At 44.8% G+C, this 18,576-nt stretch overlaps 1 protein-coding gene across 6 annotated transcripts in view; it reads right to left on the bottom strand.

Annotated features, from left to right (window-relative positions):
* FSD2 (fibronectin type III and SPRY domain containing 2) overlaps positions 1 to 17,827 on the bottom strand; it is a 116,158-nt gene extending 98,331 nt beyond the window's left edge. For 2 of the 6 annotated variants that reach the window (XM_063925975.1, XM_063925977.1), the window contains exons 1-6: positions 17,701 to 17,827; positions 13,746 to 14,682; positions 5,648 to 5,743; positions 4,856 to 5,089; positions 4,591 to 4,613; positions 1,599 to 1,720 (exon numbers count right to left, since the gene is read on the bottom strand). In XM_063925975.1, coding sequence (XP_063782045.1) covers positions 1,599 to 1,720; positions 4,591 to 4,613; positions 4,856 to 5,089; positions 5,648 to 5,743; positions 13,746 to 14,682; positions 17,701 to 17,741 — 1,453 coding nt within the window. In that variant the 5' untranslated portion in view covers positions 17,742 to 17,827. Of the gene's footprint in view, positions 1 to 1,598; positions 1,721 to 4,590; positions 4,614 to 4,855; positions 5,090 to 5,647; positions 5,744 to 13,745; positions 14,687 to 17,700 lie in introns of all 6 variants that reach the window. The other 4 variants (XM_063925979.1, XM_063925978.1, XM_063925976.1 and 1 more) reach the window with 4 other exon arrangements.
* Positions 17,828 to 18,576: the final 749 nt, after the last annotated feature.

The following is an 18,576-nucleotide window of genomic DNA, read 5'->3' as shown; positions in this document are numbered from 1 at the left end:
GCCGCCGAGGAGATTCACTCACAACAGTGTGAAGTCTTGCGAGATAATGTCAAATTTTGCGAGACTTCACACTGCAGTGAGTGAAGCTCCTCGGCGGCCGCAGCTGTAATGGAACATCTCAGCTGCCGAGGAGGACGGAGAGGAGACAGGTAAATGCTGTACTCCTACTCCGATGTTTTTTTTGCAGTTGTGAGGAGAGTGTGTGGGGGCCCCACTTGTATGGGGTCCCGGGACGACTGCCCCTTCCGCCCCACCGTTAATACGGCTCTGACCATATGTGACCACACTATAGTTTAGGATTATTAATACCTATGGTAGGGCAATATGGATGGCACTTTCCTCCTACACTCCAAATAGTGGTGCCATATAAATAACAGTGCCGTAACTAGGTGTGTGCCGATGGTGCCTTGCCCACAGCGCAAATGCACTGAGAGCGCACCATCTGGCAGCACACCTGCTATGGCACACACGTACTCCTGCCGGACGCCACTGCCGGACGCTGCAAGGGAGCGCTGCCGCACCCGCCATACCTGCCAGCTTCTGCTTCCCCTGCTCTCTAGATGTCCGTGCTGGTCGGACGGCTGCGTCCCGTGGTCAGCATAACGGAAGTTTTTCAGCATGAGAAGAGGAGGGGGGATCCTCTCCTCCCCGCCCCTCCTCTCTGAGACCTGCAGCAGCCGCAGGGAGATGAGAGATCGTGGTGTCTGATCCCCGGCAGGGAGCGGGCTACAGCTCTCTACAAAAACAGGTAGCTGGGCTAGCAGATTGAGGGGGGGAGGGCTCTGACTGCTGTGTCTGCTGTCTCTCCTGATTTCTAAGTCCCTAAAAGTGCCACCTCTGTTAGTCTATATGTGTTGGTCCCCCCCACTCTGCTGCCATATTGTATAAAATGGGGGACAATGCTGCCGTAATGTATAAAATTGGGGACTCTGCTGCCGTAATGTATAAAATGGGAGACTCTGCTGCTGTAATGTGTAATAAAGGGACTCTGCCGCCGTAATGTGTAAAAAGGGGGACTCTGTCTGCCGTAATGTGTAAAAAGGGGACGCTGTCTGCCGTAATGTGTAAAAAGGGGGATGCTGTCTGCCGTAATGTGTAAAAAGAGGAATCTGTCTGCCGTAATGTGTAAAAAGGGGACGCTGTCTGCTGTAATGTGTAAAAAGGGGACGCTGTCTGCCGTAATGTGTAAAAAGGGGGACGCTGTCTGCCGTAATGTGTAAAAAGGGGACGCTGTCTGCCCTAATGTGTAAAAAGGGGGACGCTGTCTGCCGTAATGTGTAAAACGGGCTCTACCTGGTGTAGTGGTACTACTGTGCAGCGTAATTTGAATAATGGAGACTACTGTGCACCGTAGTATGAATTGGTATTATTTTGTGGCCACGCCCCTTCCCCAAGAAGCCATGCCACTGATAAATAATATTAACCCTGTGAATGTTACAAGCGCTTCAAATGACTGTCCAAAATGTATTATGATTTCCTTCATGAACAGAGAGAGTTTCCCAGAGGGATTAACAAACCCTAAATTTCAATCTGGCAATTCAATTCACCCCTTCACATTGCCCATATGTCCAAAGCCTCACAATGGCAATGCACATTACCTGGGAGAGTATTGATGGAATCCAAAAGCTGTTCCACATCAGAGAAGTCTAAACTATTGTTTTCAAAATCTGCTTTTGTTGAAATATTTAAATTGATGTCAGTGTTGAAGTATTCATGCAGCCTGCAAATACAAAGACTCATTAAAGTAAAATAGCAAGTGGTAGGTAACAATATAAAGTATTCTATAAATCACAACTATTTCTTTTAAATAGGGATAAATATGCAGAGCTCCTCCAATCTATTACATTATGTAGAGTCCCATTATTATATATTCGTAAGTAGCGATATACATCACTAATAATATTTATAACCTGCAATTATCAGAAAACATATATGAACCAACATAGTAAAATAAATTGTTCAGTTACAATTTGACATTTCACTACAGGACTGTAAATGGTAATATATTACCTCCCTTCTCCATAACACAGAAGTCGGTCCTCCCACTTTATCTTAATGGGATTTGATAGTTAAAAATGCTAACATTTGAGCTACTATGACATTATTGCTTCTGGTTCTTTGTATGCATTATTTACCTAATTAATAGTTATTTATACAGTGCACACAACAGGGGCATATTAAGAGAGGAGGGGACCGTGTGCAGACTGCGTGTGAGCCCCCTCCTCCCCACTGCGCTGTAGGCTATGGCATTGCGTTGGAGTTTACTGCGCATGCGAAGGTCTCCGGAAATATGGTGCCCACCATGGTTCGGAGACAAATTCAGTACTGCACATGTGCAGTGGCCATTCTGGGTGTGATTTTTGCCACGGCTGCTGTGACTGCAGCGGCTGCAGCGCCTCTTGCAAGACTCTGGAAAGGTAAGTATTAAAACATGGGTGTACTGTGTGCGTTGTGGCCCCTCCCTGGACCCATGTACACCGCACACATTGCACCCATGATAGAAACGCCAATGGCACACAAGTTATCCATCACTTTACAGAGAATACTTCAGTCATTCACATCAGTATATATATATATATATATATACACACACACACACACACACAAACACTAGGTGATTCATCGCGCCCTACGGGCGCTCTTCACACCATCGGAAGGGGCTACGCCCCCGTAACCCCTGCACGTCCTTTGGCTGCCCAATAATTGTATGATATGGAGTATTACCTTCAAGCCTAATTTTATTAGTGGTTACTTATTTAAGGTGGAAAGGGTGTGCGATGGGTTGCGACAGCGTGAAGAGCGGAATCAGGGGTGGATGAATGACCTAGTGTGTTAATAATATGTTATGTGTAGATAATTTAGGAAGAATGGCAATGTTTGGGCAATGTTGATTTTTGGTTAAAGCAATAGGCGGGAGGTGTGGGCTGCGGATGCTCTGAGCAAGAGGACAAATGGATATCTCTAGGCTGCCTTTCTAGCGCAGGGTGACGTGAGGAGGAGGGAGGTGGGGAGAGCACAACAGCAATACCAGGCTCTGCGGCTGCGGTTTGCACGCACGGGGGCGGGATGCACCAAGCAGCACCGAGGACGGAGGCAGGAGTAGGAGGGAGAGCACACAGCGATCACAGCAGGAGTGGGTGGGCTAGACACGGTAGATCTGTGACTTCAGCCAGCATTGTGTCTCTGGGCAGCATTTGAAAATGAGTTACAAAGTCACAGATCTTGCCAAATATATAGGAGATGGAGTATTAGCTGCATTTTTAGTTGTGTGAGTGGGTAAATAGTGCACGGCGAAAGTGCGTTTGATGGTGAAGGAGGCGTAGGCCCTTTAGTGGGTGTGAACAATGGCTGCAGGGCACGATGTACAGAATGTAGCGGGTGGAGGGGTGACCGCGTATGGGGGAGGGTGTCCGTAGATGTTGTGGGTGGAGGGGGGGGGACAGATCTGTGACTTGACTCCGCCCAGCATTGTGACTCCGCCCAGCGTTAGCAAATGAGTCACAAAGTCACAGATCTGGGCAAATATATAGGAGATATAGATATAGATATATATATATATATATATAGATATATAGATATATAGCACTTTAAGCAGGATGATTTGTATAAAATATGGCAGTTTATTTATATTTGTGTAATACAGCTTGACGAAGGGTATAATACAGATCCAAAACATTACTATTTATGTGCAAATAAACTATTATAGTTTATGCTAGGGCTGGGTACGGGATCCCGGTGCTGAGAATGCCGGCAGCCAGAAGACCGACCCCGGCATCCCAACAGGCTAACGCTCCCTTCCCACAGCATAAATCTAACTCTCTCCCGACAGCATAGTACAACCTACCCCTGATACCTACATTCAGGATGTTGGTTGTCAGCATTCCGGCGTTGGTATTCTTGTAGGTGTCTGTATTCTGGCGCTGGTCTCCCGTCCGCCGGCATCCTAAGCGCCGGGATGCCAACTACATACCTTATGCTATTTGTAATGGTTAGTATAAAACCATTGCAGCTAAGCAGATTTATGTAGTGTATGGCTGCAGGGCATTGGATGTTTGGGGGCACTCCACACAGAGCTTAGCTGCCTTGGTTTTATACTGACATTTACAAGTAGTTTCATGTTGTTAGAATTACCAGGCTTACTATGTAGGAGCAAATAGTGCCATGTCTGACTGCAATGTGTGAGGTTGTTGGATTAAATATCAGGAATGACATTACTGAGAAATGTGTATTTTAAATAAAGGAGGATGCAACTGAAGGTGCACATATCCTCCTGTATGTATGGGAGCCGGCCTGCCTGTCTTCCCTGCCTCCTATATAATGGAACATTGGACACTGTTAATGATTCTGACAGAAATATGATCCTTACTCACAGGTAGATATCTGCCTGTGAATAAGATTCAGGTCACAGGCGAGATCATCGGCACGCTGCAGGACCGACACAGTAGTCATGGGGATTCAATAAGATCTATAGATCTTCTTCCTATCATGACTACCCTACTGTGGAAAAATTATAGATATGATAGGCTATTAAAATAGTTTAATTTCTAAACTATATCAATGTATATTCAGAAATAAATCAGAAGTTCATACCTACTGGTTGTTTCAAGTGCAGTCTGCAAAAAAGAGCAAAAAAAGAATTACATGATCAACATGATATAGTGATACACAGTAAACGGCAAACTCGTCATTTAACTGTTGCATCTGAATTTACATTAACAAATAAAATATTTCTTAAGCAACAACAGTTAACCTACAAATAATCAAGGTCACTTTGAAGAGATATTAAACTATCAACCAAGGACTGCCTGCGTACAAAACTACATTGTATAACAATAGCGCAGTATATAAATCTTACTTTCACGAATTTCACTTTGTCCTTCCCTTTAAATAACTCCTGTATTTTCTCCATCAGATCTTTAGAGGTGTCAAGACTTTTCCCACAATCAACTAATTGCTCAAATAATGATTCCAGTTTCAGTTTCTTTTCCTCTCCGAGAGCCTGTAGTTTTTCTTCATGTGTGGACGCGATTGTGTCCATCACTTCTGTGTAATGCATCTCAATGTTCTGCTCTTGTCTCCCAAAGTTCTCCTAGAAGTTAGAATAAGTAATATATGTAGTAAGTTTACCAGCTGAACATTCTCGTTAACTCTGCTTAGAAGGGATCCGGTCTTTAGGTCGACGGCACTTAGGTCAACACTCATTAAGTTGACCACTATTGGTCGACATGCATTAGGCCAGCATGGCCTATATGTCGACATGGTCACTAGGTCGACATGGACAAGGCTGACATGGAAAAAGGTCGACATAAGTTTTTCACATTTTTTTTAGCTGTTTCATACTTTATGATCCACGTGGACTACAATGGGGAATAGTAACCCAAAGAATGGCGAGCGAAGCAAGCCATGTGGGGGGATACGGTGCACTAATTGGGGTTCCCGTCACTTTACAAAGAAAACGACACCAAAATGTAAAAAACTCATGTCAACCCTCTTCCATGTCGACCTTGTTCATGTCGACCCAATGACGGTGTTGACCTATTTCAGGTGTCGACCTAGTCACTGTCAACCAATAGTGGTTGACCTAATGACTGTTGACCTAATTACTGTCGACCCTATGATCCACACCCGTTTAGAAGACTTACTGTACCTCTACTGTGATAAATATCTCTTCCAGGTGACTAGCAAAATTGTCCATCTGTGCAATCTGCTCCTCCAGCTTGCACATGTTTTTGTGTATGTCTTCCTATGATGTAAATTAAAGAATAGCAAATTAATTCTCATAAATTGAAATCTAAAGATTTTAAAAGTCATAAAGCCTCAATTACTGAGAAGCATTGATACAATTTACATTTATTTCAATTACAAAATGGCACAATACAAATTTATGTAATCATGAGTCTACTTTGCAGAAATGCAAAGGAAGTCTTTACATGTCAAGGTGGTATGTTTCTTCTGATAGGACAAGATAGGCAAACCAATCAGGACGTTCCTTGCTGAACCTGGCCAAGGAGCATATTTGTGCACCTGCTGTGTATTGTGCCAAGATTTAATTCAGCAGAAAATGAGATACTCCCTATTTAGTTGGAGCACGAGCCTTTTTCTCCCAGCTAAAATACTTAATTTGGAACATCTTTTGGACATCTGAGGTAAAGTTTATATGCAAGAGCATATTTCTACATCTAATATATAAAAATGAAAATTTGTCTGTACTTCTGTCTTTCTATACAAATCCACAGTTTACAAGCAAAGATCGTGAAATTTTACAGACAAGCGTATTAAAACATGGTGGAGGCAACTAAAACAATTTGAACTCCCTACCACCCCTAGGGGGGGGAGACAGCAGCACAGAGTATATCAGGAGACACCATGACTCCGGAATTGCTGGAGCAATATACTAAAAAATTGGTATACATACACCTTACAATCTGGCAGCAAACACTGTGGGAGGAAGACGCCCCTAGCACCCCTAGGGGTGGGATAGCAGCACAGAGTATGTCAGCAGACAGCAAAACTGTGGAAGGCATGGAGCAATTTACACCAAACTTAGTACACATCTGACTTAAAATCTGTGAACAATCTCTGTGGGGGTTAGACGCCCCTAGCACCCCTAGGGGTGGGACAGCAGCAGAGTACTTCAGGAGAAAGCAAAACTGTGGAAGGACTGGAGCAATTTACACCAAACTTGGTACACATCTGATTTACAATCTGTGATCAAACTCTGTGGGAATTAGACACCCTTAGGGGTGGGACAGAAGCATAGAGTATTTCAGGAGACAGCTTAAGTCCCGATTGGCTACACCAATTTACATCAAACTTGGTACACATATGTCTTACACTCGGGAAACAAATACTGTGGGGTCAGACACCCCTAGCACCCCTAGGGGTGGGACAGCAGCACAGAGTATGTCAGCAGACAGCAAAACTGTGGATGGCCTGGAGCAATTTGCAAAAAACTTGGTACACATCTGACTTTTAAATCTGGGAACAAACTCTGTGGGAGTTAGACACCCCTAGCACCCCTAGGGGTGGGACAGCAGCACAGAGTATTTCAGGAGACAGAGAACCTGTTGAAGGCCAGGAGCAATTTACACCAAACTTGGTACACATCTGACTTACAATCTGGGAACAAACTCTGTGGGGGTTAGACGGGATCCGGTCTGAAGATCGACAGTGTCTAGGTCGACAATGTTTAGGTCGACCACTATAGGTCGACAGTCACTAGGTCGACATGGATGGAAGGTCGACAGGGTTTCTAGGTCGACATGTGCTAGGTCGACAGGTCTAAAGGTCGACATGAGTTTTTCACTTTTTTTTTTGTTTTGGATTTTTTCATACTTAACGATCCACGTGGACTACGATTGGAACGGTAAAGTGTGCCGAGCGAAGCGAAGGCACCATGCGCGAAGCATGGCGAGCGAAGCGAGCCATGCGAGGCGACGCAGTGCACTAATTTGGGATCCCGGTCACTTTACAAAGAAAACGACACCAAAAAAAAAAATTCCTCATGTCGACCTTTAGACCTGTCGACCTAGCACATGTCGACTTAGAAACCCTGTCGACCTTCCATCCATGTCGACCTAGTGACTGTCGACCTATAGTGGTCGACCTAAACATTGTCGACCTAGACACTGTCGATAAAATGAACCACACCCGGGTTAGACAGCCCTAGCACCCCTAGGGGTGGGGCAGCAGCACAGAGTATTCAAGAGACAGCATAACCCCCGAATGGCTAGACCAATTTACAACAAACTTGGCACACATATGACTTACACTTGGGAAACAAACACTGTGGGGGTCAGACACCCCTAGGGGTGGGACAGCAGCACAGAGTATTTCAGGAGAAAGCATAACTCCAGAATGCCTAGACCAATTTACAACAAACTTGGTACACATATGACTTACAAGCTGGGAACAAACACTGTGGGCATAAGATACCCCTAGCACCCCTAGGAGTGAGGTAGCAGCACAGAGTTTTTCAGCAGATGGCATAACTCTGGAATGCCTGGAGCAATTTACACCAAAGTTGGTACACATATGACTTACACTCTGGGAACAAACACTGTGGGGGGTAACACACCACTAGCACCCCTAGGGGTGGGCCAGCAGCACAGACTATATCAGGACATGCATGATATGTCAGTGATGACACAGCTGCATGTGACAGGGGCAGTGACATGATGTGAGGAGGGGAATGTAGGTAGCTCGAATCCACACACTGAGAGTTATATAGTGGAAGTAGCACGGTCCTCCAGCAGCACAGAGTATATCAGGAGATACATAATGTGCTGTGCTACAGTATATAAGAAACTGTAAATAAATTGATAATTTCACAGGGGCACTGACATGATGTGAGGAGGGGAATCGAGGCAGCAGGAAGCCACAGACTGAGAGCTGTATAGTGGGAAGAGCAGGGTCCCTTGGGGGACCAAAAAGGGTTCTGGCCACTACTCAAAGTGCGTCTGGGAAGCAAGATATGCCTATATACTAGATCTCCAACCAATGTAAATTAACAAACAACTATCATTCTAATTTACCATCCTCATCCCGTAGCGAAGCACAGGTATTTAGCTATCTACAATGTTATTTATACTGTGGTTTAATATTTACATTTATTTTCGTAAACAGACATTCTTAAAATCCCGGGCAACGCCGGGTACTCCAGCTAGTATGTAATAAAATCACAGAGTGTTGCCAGTATGATTGACTTTACAGTGACACTTTTACTCTTTCTACCAAGCACTTTTCCATGTAATCTACTCATTGTATATAAGGAGAGTTATGGTAGACTTACCATTGGTAACTCTCTTTCTGCAAGGTACACTGGGTTCCACAGGAAATACATTGGGGTATAGAGTGGATCTTGATCCAGAGGCACCAACAGGCTAAAGCTTTAGGCTGTCCAGGATGCATTGGGGCCTCCTCTGTAACCCCACCTCCAGGCACTGTGAGCTCAGTTTCATTAACCAGTCCAATGTAGGAGCAGGTAAGAGAGAAGGCAGATATTAGTCACATAGAACCACATTCTCACGATAGGAGAAGGGACCAGCGGCTAATGCCATACAAACCCATAGGAGCTAGGTGCGTCAGGGTGGGCGCACTGCGGAACCCAGTGTACCTCGCAGTTAGAGAGTTAACAATGGTAAGTCTACCATAACTCTCCTTTTCTGGTGCGGGGTACACTGTGTTCCACAGGAAATACATTGGGGATGTCCTAAAGCAGTTCCTCAAGGGAGGGGACGCGACTTGGCGGGTATGAGAACCTGGCGTCCAAAGGAAGCATCCTGAGAGGCAGAAGTATCAAAGGTATAGAACCTAATGAACGTGTTCACTGAGGACCATGCAGCCACCTTGCACAATTGTTCTGTGGACGCACCACGGCGGGCCGCCCAAGAAGGTCCAACAGACCAAGCAAAATAGGCTTTAATAGCAGCAGGAGCTGGAAGTGCATCCTGCGCATAGGCTTGTACAATCACCATTCTAATCCATCTGGCCAAGGTTTGCTTATTCGCAGGCCAGCCACATTTGTGGAAACCAAACAGTACAAAAAGGGTATTTGATCTGCAGATAGAGGCAGTCCTCTCCACATATATACGGAGAGCCCTTACCACATCCAAAGACCGCTCTTTGGGGGACAAGTCAGAAGAGATAAAGGCCGGAACCACAATCTCTTGGTTAAGGTGAAAAGATGACACCACTTTAGGTAAGTAACCTGGGCGAGTTCTCAGAACTGCCCGGTCACGATGGAATATTAGAAAGGGTGGACGACAGGTCAAAGCGCCTAAGTCCGACACCCTTCTAGCAAAGGCAATGGCCAGCAGAAACAGGATCTTAGCCTTTTAAGGTCCACTGACTCAAGAGGTTCAAATGGAGACTCTTGCAGGGCATTCAGGACAACAGACAGATCCATTGGAGCCACAAAATGGACATAGGGAGGCTGAATCCGTAACAAACCCTGAGTGAATGCATGAACGTCAGGTATAGACGCAATTTTTCTATGAAACCACACGGACAAGGCAGATATGTGAACCTTGAGGGAGGCCAGCCGAAGGTCTAAAACCCAAGCCTTTTTGCAGGAAAGCCAGGATTCTAGATGTTTTGAATCTGTACGCATCATAGTTCTTATCAGCACACCAGGTGAAGAAAGAATTCCAGACCCTATAATAGATCCGAGCAGATGTCGCCTTACGGGCTTTCAACACAGTTTGAATGACCGCCTCAGAGAAACCTTTGGCTCTCAGGAGTGATGCTTCAAGAGCCGCGCCGTCAAAGCCAGTCTGGCCAAGTCTGGATAGAGACAAGGGCCCTGTACTAGGAGGTCTGGTCGTTGAGGAAGTTGAAGAGGCCGCTCTATCGATAGACCCTGCAGGTCTGAGAACCAATGCCGTCTGGGCCATGCCGGAGTGACTAGAATTAGTATTCCTCCTTCTTGCTTGAACTTCCGCAGAACCCTGGGCAGGGGTGACACTGGAGGGAACACAGAAGGCAGCCGAAAGTTCCATGGAATGGCTAGTGCATCCACGCACGCTGCTTGAGGATCCCTGGTCCTTGATCCGAAGACCGGAACTTTGTGATTGTGTCGAGACGCCATCAGGTCTACATCTGGTAGGCCCCACGTGTCCATTATGAGTTGAAAGACTTCCGTATGAAGACTCCACTCATCGGCGTGTACATCCTGACGACTGAGGAAGTCTGCTTCCCAGTTGAGAACACCCAGAATGAACACTGCCAATATTGCTATCAGATGGTGTTCTGGCCATTGAAGGATTTTTGAAACTTCCAACATTGCCATGCGGCTTCGAGTGCCACCTTGATGGTTGATGTATGCCACCTTGGTGGCGTTGTCTGACCGTACTTGAACAGGCGAGAGTTAACGCATTGAACACTGCCCGCAGTTAAAGAATGTTGATCGGGAGGAGGGAATCCTCCTTGGTCCAATGACCCTGGAAAGAGTGTTGCTCCAACACCGCACCCCATCCCCGCAGACTGACATCTGTCATCAGCAGGACCCAGTCGAGGATCCAGAAGGGACTGCCCATGCTCAATTGCTGGTCCTGTAGCCACCAGGTCAGCGATTGATGAACCTCCGGAGTCAAGATAATCATGTGAGATCTGATCTGATGAGGTAGGTCATGCCACTTGGAAAGGATTAACCTCTGCAGAGGGCGGGAATGAAATTGAGCGTACTCTACCATGTTGAATGCCGACACCCTCAGGCCAAGTACTTGCATCGCAGAGTGTATCGACACTCCAGGGCGACAGAGGAAGCATCTTATTCTGTCCTGAAGCTTCAGGACTTTCTGCGGAGATAGGAACAGACGGTGACTGTGTGTGTCCAGGAGTGCCCCTAGGTGCACCATGCTCTGAGCTGGGACCAGAGAGGATTTCTTCCAATTGATGAGCCACCCATGGGCTTGTAGGAAGCTTACCGTCAGTTGTAGATGACTGAGGAGGACATCGTGGGAGTTTGCCAGGATAAGCAAGTCATCTAGATATGGCAGGAGCCTGACTCATTGCCGACGGAAGATGTGCCGTCATTACAGCCATGACTTTGGTGAAGATCCGAGGAGCTGTAACCAGTCCAAATGGCAGAGCCTGGACCTGATAGTGTAGGTTGCCAATAGCAAACCGCAGATACTGCTGATGTGACTTGGTAATAGGTATATGCAGGTACGCATCCTGAACATCCAGGGATACCATATAGTCTCCGGGTTCCATTGCCAGCACAATTGAGTGCAGCGTCTCCATGCGGAACTTGGACACTTTCACAAACTTGTTTAGTGATTTGAGGTTGAGTATAGGCCGGAATGACCCATTTGGTTTTGGGACTAGAAACAGGGTCGAGTAGTAACCACAGCCCCTTTGGGACAAAGGCACCGGCACTACCACTCCTGTATCCAGGAGGGAACTCACAACCTGCTGTAATAGATTTTTAGGCATTTAGCCATTTAAACATGTCAGTTTCTTGGTGACTGTAGTGGAATCCTCATCATCAGTGATTTGTATGATTTGCTTAATAGCAACCACTAGAGCAGGGACGTCAACTTGCAATGTAGAATCCTCGTCAGAAACACCTGATTCAGTGTCTGACAGGACAGTATGTTCCCCCTCCTCTTCAGATGAAACATCTGACAGATTTATGGATTGTGAGGAGGAAGCGGCCCGCTTAGATGACCCAGAGACATGGGATTGAACTAGGGTATATTTTTGTTTGATCAAGGAATGAGTCAACTGCTGCAACTGGTTAGACAGGTTGTCCGCCCAAGGCGGATTGACCATAGGGACTATTTGAGGATGTAATGGTACAGGTGGTCCCATAGGGGGCATTAGGCATTTCACTAGTGTACCCAGTAGGTTTGAGAAAGCGGCCCAGGGTGGCTTTTGATTGGTTACAGGAGCCGCGGACTGACTAGGGGGTGTACTGCACATAGCACACAGACCATCATACACAGCTTCCCCCTTTGGTAAATCCTTGGCGCATGCTCTGCATGATGCAGGTGCGTCCACAGACTTACTGCCCTTTCTGTTAGACACTGTACACAAATGCAACACAGAGCGGTTTAGTACAATGGAGCCAGACAGAGTATAATACCTGCGAATAAATCCGATAGCATGTGACTAAATCCGGTATTATGTGACTGAGTACACAGTAGAATACACGTAATAGGTAAATACTGTGACGCACTATATAAACGACCCTGATGCACCTAGTCCCTTTGGGTGCAGAATATAGTGATAGATCTCTGGGGAACACTGAAAGTGAACCCTCACAGCAGGTACAGGCACATACAGTCACATTAGCAATGCAGATAATTATTATATTACAATAAAACTGCACTGAACTAAATTATATATATATATATATATATATATATATATATATATATATATATATCCAGCACAGAAAGATGGCACTCAGAGACTATTTTGAAATGGTGAAAAAAGATAACTGTATTGAGATGTTACAGCATCTAACGTTTTCGGAGCGGTTGCCCCGTCCTCAAGATAACATGTTATCTTGAGGACGGGGCAACCGCTCCGAAAACGTTAGATGCTGTAACATCTCAATACAGTTATCTTTTTTCACCATTTCAAAATAGTCTCTGAGTGCCATCTTTCTGTGCTGGATGTTTATTTGTTTGAGAGGCACCGGAGCAGCTGGAGACTTACACACTGAGTGCCGGCATACTGTGGATGGGTATATATATATATATATATATAACACAGCGTGGCCCTAGACCGGAGGTATACATCAGAATACTCTACAATATATTCTGTAATCGCCACACTTTTTCTTAACTACCATTGACATACAGCGCTGACAGCACAGTTTTGAAGACATTTTCTGTCAGAAAAAGCTTTTTCAGGGCTGCCAGGTGCAGCCCTCTTGTTCTGGTGACCTGCTGCTGCAGCCCCAACTGAAAAACTGAGCTCACAGTGCCTGGAGGCGGGCTTACAGAGGAGGCCCCAATGCATCCTGGGACAGCCTAAAGCTTTAGCCTGTTGGTGCCTCTGGATCAAGATCCACTCTACACCCAATGTTTTCCCTGTGGAACCCAGTGTACCCTGCTGCAGAAAATGTGTTAGGCACTAAAATTTCATGTCAAATCTGGATTCATAGGTGCTCAAAAAAATTCCAAGAATTCTGAGGTATCCAGAACCAAAGCCATTACCGAATCTATGCATACATTGGCCTGTGCACAGACAATTATACTGGAGTATTATATTATTATTCTGTCTAATCCTACCTTGATGTCTTCTACAGCAGCAGTGAGTTGTTTGACGTCATGATCTTTGTGTATGCCAAATAGCTTTTCAAAGGCTCTGATAGGAGTTTTGCATGAAAGACAGAAAATGTCTGGTGCTTCCTCAATCTCCTCATTTCCCTGATTATTGGAATCTATGTGTGACTCATCTCTAGCTTCTGTTTTACTAGCATTTGATATTGCATCTCCAATGGTATCAAGTTGTCCTATGTTTTCTTGTTGAACCTCTGTGTGTTCTGTACATTTATCTTTATGTACATGACTTTCAACTTGTTCTAGGTGTTTTCTTTCCTGCTCTGGATTTTCTTCTAGATCTTTACAGTGTCCAACTGATTGTTTGGAATGTTGGACTTCCTGTTTTCTTTTATTCTGTGGTTGTTTGTCCACATGCTCAGAATGGCCACCTTTAGTTGTAAGATCACTTACTTTTTTGGGTTCAGTAACTTGTTTGTCTCTTTCAGAATTGTTCTGTTCCATAGATTTAATAATTGTATCTTGTTTTGGAAATTGCAAGGTTTTCTCTGTGTCTGTATCTTTTTGATTTCTAGGGGTGTGTTGCAATGATTGTGTTGTTAAAAATGAAAACACCTCTGAATCTTTATCTTCAGACAATCCATATACCTTTGTCATTTCATCAACTTCTTTTTGTAAATCTGAGAGTACCTGATCTGAATCAGGAGACTGTGTTTCATTGGCTGATTCATGTGGTTCCTCTTCTTGTTCATCCTTTAATTTTTCAGAAAAGATTCCTAATCTTCCCTGTGAATCATACAAATCAGTGTGATAAATAGTCAAGCCCTCCTGCTCTGGTTCATTGTCCTCTGGTATAGACTGGAGCTGTTCTGCTGCTTTACCTATAGATGAGTCACCCTCATCTGGTATGTCACCTTCAGATTCCTCCATTCTATCAGTCTCTTTACTGACTTCATCAATTGTTATGTGTATGGTGATAATTCATTGTCAAAAATTGTTTCAAGAAAAAGACAGAAATTCATTTAATTTGTTGTTTTCTGTAATCAATCACACATTAATAAATCTAGTAGTGTAAATAAGCGAGCAAAGGGCATACATTAAACAATTACCTGTTCAGTGTAACTCAATATTTGGGATGACCCCCAATAACAGGATACAGGAATTGGCAGCACTCAGGAAGTTGGAAAATATGACAAAGAAACTCTTATATTCCATTGTTTCAGTGATATATTAGTTCACTTCCATCAGGGATAATAAAGTTTAAAAACAAATTCTCCTAAATACATTTGAGACCAATCTCCACAAGTCCACTTGCTCCAATCAGAGTAACTGCATGGTAAGCTGCTTATAATTCTGGATAGTAGAATAGCACTGATAATTTGTGTGGCTGCTAAGGAGAAATAAAGACAAGGTGAATCTGGCCACTAAAGAAAAAAGTGAAATTTCAAGAACGTCTTGACAGTTGCGTATATACCCCTCGGCCAGGATGACACTCACCAATGGGGTTGGCTGAGGGGCCGCCGCCCAGTAGTGCCACCCAGGCCAGGGGGTAGAATCACATAGTAGTTCTGTCCAAGGCCATAACTAGCGCCTGCTGGATACATATTAGTAGCGGTGCGTCTGTCTCTCTGCTGGGTGGAGTGCTATTAATATACATTGCAGCCCAGACAGTGACTCTCCTATGCTCTGCCACCCCCGGCTCCAGCAATGTCTGCAGGAGAGACATCATGACACCATGACGTCTCCCCAGAGTCCAGGCTCCCGTCCACAGTGTCCTGCTGAGGAACCACCCCATTGGTCAGACTGGTATTACTACTGTGTGGGCATAATGTGTAAGGGGATCTACTAGTGTGTGAGTATAAGGTGTAAGGGGTACTACTACTGCGTGGGCATAATGTGTAAGGGACACTACTACTGTGGGAATAATGTGCAAGGGACACTACAATGTGTAAGGGTACTACTACTGCATGGGCATAATGTGTAAGGGGCACTATTACTGTGTGGGTATAATGTGTAAGGGGCACTAGTACTGTGTGTCATAATGTGTAAGAGGCACTACTGTGTAAATGTGAATAAGGGGTGCCAGTCTCTTACTTGCCAGGGGTGCTTGGACACCACTGCTTCTCGAGATCCCCTAAGTTTCAAAGTATTTACATAAACATAATTGAGGTACTGTATGCATTTGGAGCTGTCACTATCTCCTAACTGGGGTGGGATATAACCATAATTCTATACCTATTCCATTGCTAGTAAGGCAAAATGTCTAACAACGGGTTACACAAATGGCCTCATTCAGTTGATGATGGGTCTTTGGTGTTTTCGTGTGAGTTTTTATTTGCACTTTATGATTCCTGACAAGGGTAAAATAATATCACTGAAACTTGGGAAAATAATATCACTGAAACATGGGAAAATAATATCACTAAAACATGGGAAAATAATATCACTGAAACATGGGAAAATAATATCCCATTGTGCTGCCAATTCCTGCATCTTGTTACTGGGGTCATCTCACATGGAGGCTGATTAATTGTCACTGCCATACTATTGCACTGGACTACGGAGTACATAGGGATTATGCTGTACACAGGAAACATCCATTACATCTACTGTGTCGTTGCAATGGTGACTGGGTCTGATACTTAAGAAATGCAGAAATCACTGTTCCTGTATGTATAACTGACCTGTTCACCGTTGGTGAGTAGAACCCTGTGGCTCTCCCCTTCCAGAAAGCTTACTAGACCATTTACAGCCCTGAGATCAGTAGAGTGGCATAAACAACTGCTCTAATCACCCATTTATCTTCCATCTCCTTTATCCATAATATTTTCAAATATCACATAGCTCTCAGCTCAGCTCTAATTCCTGTAGCAAGTTACGTGAAAACAATGTCTACAGGAAAAAAATATATACAGGTTGAGTATCCCCTATCCAAAATGCTTGGGACCAGAGGAATTTTGGATATCGGATTTTTCCGTATTTTGGAATAATTGCATACCATAATGAGATGTCATGGCGATGGGACCTAAGTCTAAGCACAGAATGCATTTATGTTACATGGGTGGTCTTCTGTTTGCCGGCGGTCGGGCTCCCGGCGCTCAGTATACCGGCGCCGGGAGCCCGACAGCCGGCATACCGACAATTATTTTCCCTCGTGGGGGTCCACGACCCCCATAGAGGGAGAATAAAATAGTGTGGCGCGCGTAGCGCGCCACCGTGCCCGTAGCGTGGCGAGCGCAGCGAGCCCGCAAGGGGCTCATTTGCGCTCGCCAAGCTGTCGGTAAGCCGGCGGTCGGGCTCCCGGCGCCGGGATGCTGGTCGCCGGGAGCCCGACCGCCGGCCAGCCGTAGTGAACCCATGTTACATATACACCTTATACACACAGCCTGAAGTCAATTTTAGCCAATATTTTTTATAACTTCTGCATTAAACAAAGTGTGTCTACATTCACGCAATTCAATTATGTTTCATACACACCTTATACACACAGCCTGAAGGTCATTTAATACAAAAATTTTAATAACTTTGTGTATTAAACAAAGTTTGTGTACATTGAGCCATCAAAAAAGAAAGGTTTCACTATTTCACTCTCACTCAAAAAAGTCTGTATTTCGGAATATTCCGTATTTCGGAATATTGGATATGAGATACTCAACCTGTATAACACTGTATACATGACAATGACATGTAACAATAGAAGTATTCCTTTCAAGCCAGAGTAAGCAGCCTCTGGCTTTCTGTCACCTACCTGCAAGCTGCAACAAGCTGGGAATTGCAGTTCAACAACACATAGACAGAAAAGTTTGACCCCCAAAAAGTGTAAAAAGAATATTAGATGTGTATTATTTGGGCCTTAAGTCCCATACTGCAGAGTATGCGCTTTTATAATACAAAAATACATTACATCTACAGTGTGAAGTTCTTAAATGTTATACAAAGATAAAATAGTCATGCACACAATTACCTGGTCATTTGGGTTCCTATAACTGTGTAAGACAGCCACATACAGGAGGCTCTAGGCTCAGCTTCTGGGAGAGAAGCATGAAAGCGCCAGAGTAATTTTAGATATTTTTCGAGTGTGTCCAGAAATACTGATTTGCCAGCAGTGAGAAGGATGACAAATATAGATCTCCTGCAGCTGTCCTCCACTCATCTTATGTCAGAGGGGAGGCATATCAGGAGTGTGGCTGGGAATAGGAGACAGTGTTTAGTACTGGAGTCTGACATATACAGATACAACCATGAATATTCTCTAAGGGTAAAAGAAGATACAGTATTCTTGCACTATACCATGAAGATATATCTTCTGTCTCAAATACAGACTGTAATGTGGCTTGATAAATGTATACTCTGTGATCTATTGGATAACTTTTTTTTAATACAATTAAAGTTTCTATTAAGGGAGATGGATAAAAGTTTGGGAATCAATAAAGACATTTTTACACATAGGGCCTAATTCAGACCTGGTCATAGGGCCTAATGCAGACCTGGTACACAGGCTGAAGCCCAGTTAAGTGTGCGCTCGCGCAGCAGCTGTACTGCGCGTGCACACACTGTGAGATGCGACGGCATCTCACTTGTGCGATCGCCTTTACTTGATTGACAGGCAGAGGCAGTCGAGGGGCGTGCTGGCGGTGTTGTGGTGGCGTTTTGTGGGTCCGGACAATGCAGGTGTGTCCGTACCATTTGCGGGGAAGGCCGCGGTGGCTGCGTGACATCAAATGCAGCCGCTGTGATCCTAAACATGGCGAGTAGCTGTCACGTACCGGTCTCTCACCTCTGCGGGTTCTGGGGTTCATCCGTTGCCATTGCGGTTGCTCGCGGTGCTGTGCGCCCGTGT

The sequence above is a fragment of the Pseudophryne corroboree genome, chromosome 6, assembly GCF_028390025.1.
Source record: "Pseudophryne corroboree isolate aPseCor3 chromosome 6, aPseCor3.hap2, whole genome shotgun sequence".
Lineage (NCBI taxonomy): Eukaryota > Metazoa > Chordata > Amphibia > Anura > Myobatrachidae > Pseudophryne > Pseudophryne corroboree.
This window is presented reverse-complemented; position numbering and strand designations above follow the sequence as displayed.